The 7,162-nt window shown below is 30.8% G+C and overlaps 1 protein-coding gene across 1 annotated transcript; it reads left to right on the top strand.

The window, feature by feature from the left end:
• Positions 1 to 1,165: 1,165 nt before the first annotated feature.
• Positions 1,166 to 3,216, top strand: LOC101503555 (uncharacterized). Its single transcript, XM_004506994.4, has 2 exons — positions 1,166 to 1,454; positions 2,893 to 3,216. The coding sequence occupies exons 1-2, from the start codon at positions 1,274 to 1,276 to the stop codon at positions 2,982 to 2,984; spliced, it is 273 nt and encodes a 90-aa protein (XP_004507051.1). The 5' UTR covers positions 1,166 to 1,273; the 3' UTR covers positions 2,985 to 3,216.
• The last annotated feature ends 3,946 nt before the right edge of the window (positions 3,217 to 7,162 follow it).

Raw genomic sequence — 7,162 nt, 5'->3', positions numbered from 1 at the left:
AACTAACAACCTAACTAGTAGATTATAAAAAACTATCTACAAATCATTTAAAAGTTTAAAGGCCTATATATATCTTTTAATTCAAATATCTAATTACAAAATACTTACAATAAATTTAAAGTATAATATCTTTTATAATAAAATTACCTAACAAAAAATTATAATTTTTTTTATTTGAAACTTATTTAGAGGATTAATAAAGTAAGAGTTTAATTATATTTAAGTATTAATTTATTTGATAAATATCAAAATTGTTAGATTGAATATTATATTTTGATTTGAATTAGAACTTCAGACTTGTATGTAAATTTTTAGTAATATTTATTATCTCGGACATAAAAAAATAATAATAAAGAGTTTAATTTTTTTTTTCCGAACACAATGTAAACAATTTTACACTAAACTCCAATACAAAATTATCATTATTGTTATATTACTTTTGAGAGTTTAGGTAGTTTGTATGTACACATTTTACACTTAACACATCACAATTATTCATAAAGATAATTTTATAATTAATTTTTAGAAAAGTCAAATATCGTTTATTAAATGTAAAAAAGTTTTTATATGTAAATTAAATTTGATATTATATTTTTAAAATAATAGTTCAGATAATAAGATAAAAAATAAAGGAATTTGTTTGAACATTTTTATTTTATTTTTAAAATATTTTTTAATACATTCAAAATAATCAAACACTTTATTTTCAATTTTTTTTCCCTTCCTTTCAACACTCTCGTTGAAGCAAACACAACCAGGAAATTTATAGTTACTATCTTCATCCCTCATAAAGGTACATATTATTTTTTCAGTACTCATTCTTCTTCTGCACACAAAAAACTTTACCCTAAATCTTTTTCATAGAAACAATCAAACATTTAAACCCTGTCGGTGTTCATTTTTTATTACTAATTACTATTACAAAAAGCATATTTTTTTAAACTTAAAAATAAAAAATATGACAGTTTAGTTTTCAATATTTTTGAGAACAAGTGGCCATATTCAAAAATATAAAATATAAAAAACGTGCAAAAATTTAATTACGTAATATTGATTTAATTAAAATAAAAAAAATTAAGAACTATTTTAGAATTTTAACAAAGCAAAGGACTATATTGATACATGTCATGAAAGTGAGAGATGAAATTAGGTATTTAATCAAATTTGTTTAAAACAATTTAACAAGCATATTAATGTTAATGTTAGGGTAGGTTCAATTTAGCAGCGGCTGAAGGAAGAATTAAATCAGAGAAAGAGAGAGAAAACTGTGTGAATGAAAATGAGCAACGAATCAACCCCGAACACGAAGAGCGACGGTGGTGTAAAATTGGGAGGAGGAGGATTGAGGTCAAAATTGAATCACTATCTTTACAGCGGCGAAAAGAAGCACGTTTTCGCCGGCTTAGTTCTCATCACTGCCGTTTTTTCAGTACCATGGTTCCTTATGAGCAGAGGTTTCTTCCTTTTCATTTTACTTTAATTTCAATTTGAGATTAGTTTGAACTTCTATTTTTCCTTTACATCATCAATTCTTTTTTACTGTTATGTCTAAAATCACTATTTAATAAGATCTATTGCTTAGTTGATTTATTATCTAAAATTGGTTGCATATTAACGAGACTTGTGTGATTAATGAGCTTCAGTAATGGTGAATTGTTTGAGGGAATTTGCATTTCAACTCTGATTGAAAGCTCAAACGGTGAATTGTTTGGGATAATTTGAATTTGAACTTTGATTGAAAGATCAAACTTAACTTACCTTGTCGTTGAGAACCGGAGGTTTAAGACAAAAGAAGTGGTTATCAGCTTATTTCAATACTCTCTCTAACATAACATATGAAAATAGCTTACCGTTCATATGAAAATAGTTTAGCCTTATTAAAACCTCAATTATAGAAATAACTTATACACAATCACTCAATTAAGCTGTTTATCCAAACATTCTCTTTGCTCCAGAATGGACTTTTTCACAACACTTGATGATATAAAGTGGAACATAGTAAAAAATTTCCGGAGCATATAACTAGCATCTTGACTAAGGTTCATGAGTAAATGATGTTCTTCAGGAAAATCCAGTTTGGCTCTTCATTTGCATTGATACTTTTCACCAGTTCTTCGGTCAAGGTTTTATTGGTATTGCTCAAGTGCTTGCCCCTCGCCTTGGATTCGTAAGGAAAATCGTAGCTCAATTGAAAGCCTCCAAAATCACCTTTAATCTGAGAAAAAGTAATTTAAAGAAAATTTTTTATCTCTGGTTGTTCTAATCAATATTGTTTTTCCTCAAAAAATTGTAGCTTAAAAGTTGGGTTAAGAATAACAACTACCAACCCTATTTCGATATGTCAGAACCAGCTGCATGATCAAATGACATCACATTGTCCTGTTATATACTAAGTTAAAGAATAAGCTACTTCTTATCTCTGAATCTCTCTTACTAGTTTTATTTGGTTAAATCTGAGATTGGAATGAAGTGATTTGTTTCTGAATGTATTCTAAAAGAAAGTTTGATTTTAAATTTGGTGTAAAATTTTCAACCTAATGTAAAAGCTACTAACTTTTTATCACTTATGTGAGAGTCGAACCACGATGGAATGAGCTAGGCAACATTGGATACAATAGGAAGAGAGTAGTATATTGGATAGTAGGGTCAGAAGAGGCAGAGAGGTTTATCCTATTCTGTATTTTGGAAAGAAATACTCTTTGTACAGCTGGATTTCTGTATTTTCTGTGCTCTATCATTATTCAATCCTATTTTTTGTCTATTTAAATGGGTGTTCTATCATTATTTAGTCCTACTTATCCAAACATCTCAAGAACTAGGTGAATGTGATTTTGAGCTAACGGGTATCCAATTATACATTTCATAATCTGTTGAGGTTATCTTTTCTTGCAGGATCAAAACACCAGTCTCATCAAGATTACTTGGAAAAAGCCGATAAAGCGAGGAGCCAAAGACTCTCATCCAGTCCTGCTTCTGCGAAATGATCTTAAAAAGCCTTCCGTTAAAGAGTACAGTTTCATGCAACTCTAGATTTAAAACGCTTTAGTTATGTCTGCTGGATGTCCTGTTCTCTTGAGTTTTTTCGGTGGGATGGAGGTCCATTTTTCTCAAGCTGTTGTACTTTCCGCTAAGTCAATCTTTTAATAAAAATACAAATGATCTTAGATAACTTGATGTAGTAAATTTTTCCTATATAATAAAATTTCTTGCATATGATTTGGCTGTTTGCAGCATAGTAATAGGATAGGGAGACTTCTCATTGTATGTGTGTGTGAAAGTGCAACTTATCTCCCAAATGAGCATATGCATTGGTGATAATTTTGGAAAGCTTCTTTTCCCACTTCTCACGTTTCTAGAAGACCACACATGTGTCCGGAAGTGTACATTTGGATGGGGAAAAACTGTTTTTGTCCAGAAGTATGCTTCAGGACGACATCAAAACTGTGTTTTTTTCGAAACATACTTCTGAAGTGACTTTGAGTGGTGATAAAAGAAGCTCCCACTGATTTTGGTGTAATGTTTGTAGTAGAACATACTCTGCATCTGTCATGGTTGTTGAAATGATCATCTAGTTGGTTCCAAGATGGATAAGAGAAGACTTCATATCAAACAATCAGCAGGTAATAATGTAATATAAATTTAATCAAATCCTTATATCATTGATTAATATAGTAGTAGTGATACTTGATTTTAGATGGAATTCCCTTTGCAATTGTTCATTGTTGTGAAAAGTAGAAACATAAACCTGAAGTGCCCTGTTGCAGTAGCTTGTGTTTACTAGGCTTTAGAAGTTTGAAGTGGTACTCCCTCCGAAATGAAATATAAGCAAAAATTGTCGTTGAAAGTTGATGTATCCGAATTAAATTTTTAACCAGATACATCAACCTTTCCACTACCATTTTTGCTTAGATTTCACTCTAGAGGGAGTAGAGACATTAGGAAGGCTCTAATTCATTTCATAGCAGAACTTGAAAAAGACCGGGGTTGCAGCTGCCCCCATAAATTTGTTGTTCCTTCATATGTTTGGATTCAAACAAACTATTATAAACATGGTCTAAATTTGATGTTAGGTAATAACCTAATAATCATGTTAGCAGGGTGGACATTAACACAAGTTTAGACCCCAACAGGGGAGTTGTAGACTCCTAATACTGTCTTGTTTTTTATATGCCAAACAAAACAGCTCTTATGCTTATCGAATTGACCGATAAGGTTCGTTGTAATTTTTCACAATGTCGATCTCCCTTGCCGGTTGAAAGGATTTGCTGGAGTTCTTTCCTTCTTGGCGCCACCTTAAGATTTTTCCCTCCTATTCTGGAGCCTTGCTCTCCCTAAGATGGGGATATGTTACGTGGAACTCAGCTCACATTTGAGACACCTGATCAGCGACTATCGCCACTCTCTCTTGGCAGCACCCAAAACTCCCACCACCCCTCCACCTGTGCCTCCGACACCAATAATTGCAGTCTCCCTTACAACCGCTGCTAAAATCCGCCACTACATATGGGACTCAAAACCTCCACTCCAACCCCACCATGCTATCACAACGTCGATCAGTACACAAATACTCCTTAAGCACCCCCACCTGACCCACCACATCCATGGTTGCCCCCACACTTTCATACACATGCTCATAGCGCCTTCCTCCAAAGCCACATTGGCAATTTTGTGGCTTGGTCTCTATAGGTGCATGTTTTGAGTCTAATCTTTATGTGTTTGATGTTTTTGTGTCCTATATTTTGCTTCTTGTTGTGTCTTGTAATTTTTAGTTTGTTTCACATTTGATCCATGTTGTTTGTGGGAAAGCCTAGTTAAGGTTTGTCCTTTTGGAATTGCATTTTGTATAGTGTTAATGGCGACCACCGTCATCATTCTTTCCACCTTACAAATGACACTCAGATATTTAGTTAATTTGATCATATGTAAGATCATCTATAATAAACCTGATCTTACATATTGATCCATAACGGAAGGACACTAAAGAATGTGAATCTTCTTTTCCATTCTTCTTTTCTTTTGGCCATTAACCATGATTGGAAGAATTTGATTGTTGTTAGGATTAAGATTGATGGTTGGTAAAGCTCTATAAGCTTTTACGTTCTGTCATACACTTAGCATGTTTAGTTACCTTTGTCGATTTTTGAATTAATGGATGGAGAAGAATGTCTTTAACACATTTGTTTAATGAGGCTGTATTGAGTTTATTCTAGTTGTCAAATGGAAAATGTCTATACTAATTACATTTCGTAGTATTTATTTATAGCAAATCTTGAATATTTTGTGTCCTCTTATTTTTTACACAACTAATTAATGATGAAAATTAGCTTTCTATCAATTTCTCTTTTACCAAATAATTAAGTAATGATCATTTTTCACTTTTTTTCTTGTACTTTTTCCCCTATTTTTTATTTACTTTTCTTTCCCTTTCTTTACCTCACTTTCCTTTACTACTTAGATAAAAAAAACGTACTTAAACTCTTAACAAAAGTTGACCCACTTGATAAGAATTGACTCTTACTATGTTGTCACAAATATATAAAAAAAAAAAAAGTCAATCTCTTAACAAAAGTTGACCCACTTAATAAGAGTTGACTCTTACTATGTTGTGACAAATATAAAAGAAGGTCAATATATAAAGATATAAGTTAAATTACCACTCAGAGTCGGTCCAAAGTTAAAGTTTTAGGCCTCTGAAAAATAATTAATTTTTCATATATATTATCTCAAAAAAATAAAAATATTTAAGTAGTACAATATGTAAAAGGCTTTATAATTATAAATAGATACAAGCATGAACATATTTAATTAAAATACTTTGCATCTCATAAAATGAGAAATAGAATTTAAATAAAATTATAATAAATATTATTGTAGGTATTAAAAAGTTTTTTATTTTTTTATAATGAAAACTTATGTTAAAATTTGTTTTAAGTCTCAATAATTGCTTGACTGACACTGCCATAACAATAGAAAGACTGATATTCTTAGCTTTGCATTGATATCACAATATAAGATTCTTAGCTTACAAAATAATTAAACAAAAATTTCAAGAGATAGATTCACAATTAAAATTAGGGGTGTACAAGACATATTTGTCCTGCGAACCTATCTTGTTCCGTAAACAATATGATGGATCTGATTTGGTCTTAAAAAAAAATAAGGATAAGATAAAGACAAGGTAGAAAAAGGATTGGATTCGAGTTATTCCTCGATTTACCTGTCACAAAAATAAATGATTATTTTTTATTATTATTTTAGATTATTATTGATTCATCATAAGTACAAAATTATTAATCGAATCACTAACTTAATAATTTATAATTTGTAAAACAATATTATGAGTTGATAATTGATAATCATACGCGACTTATTAAAAATTTCTTTATTTTTAATTATTTTTTCTCAAAAAAAGTTTAAGAATTACTATTTGACCTCTCTCATCTTAAGATCCAGTCTCGACTTTATTTCGTTCCGTCTATAATGAACCCGCAACTCATCAAATTTGATCGGATTAAGGTACGGATTAAAATATAAAATTTAACCCGATTACTATTTGACCTCTCTCATCTTAAGATCCAGTCTCGACTTTATTTCGTTCCGTCTATAATGAACCCGCAACTCATCAAATTTGATCGGATTAAGGTACGGATTAAAATATAAAATTTAACCCGATTACTATTTGACCTCTCTCATCTTAAGATCCAGTCTCGACTTTATTTCGTTCCGTCTATAATGAACCCGCAACTCATCAAATTTGATCGGATTAAGGTACGGATTAAAATATAAAATTTAACCCGATTACTATTTGACCTCTCTCATCTTAAGATCCAGTCTCGACTTTATTTCGTTCCGTCTATAATGAACCCGCAACTCATCAAATTTGATCGGATTAAGGTACGGATTAAAATATAAAATTTAACCCGATCAAATATTATGACCAAATAAAAGAGACAAAAAATCGACTTAACTCGTCCTTTGTACACCAAATTATAATATCATAAAAAATATCCCAATACACCAAATTATAATATCATAAAAAATATCCCAATAGGAATAATACTTTTTGTTTGCAGAGACACTTCACCATTAGTGAAGCATCAAGAGACATTATTTAAAATTTAGGTTATGACATTAGCCTCTTCTCTATGACATCCCATCTGGA

Source organism: Cicer arietinum, chromosome 6 (assembly GCF_000331145.2).
Source record: "Cicer arietinum cultivar CDC Frontier isolate Library 1 chromosome 6, Cicar.CDCFrontier_v2.0, whole genome shotgun sequence".
NCBI lineage: Eukaryota > Viridiplantae > Streptophyta > Magnoliopsida > Fabales > Fabaceae > Cicer > Cicer arietinum.
The sequence above is the reverse complement of the archived record's forward strand: the minus strand, read 5'-3'. Positions and strand labels throughout refer to the sequence as shown.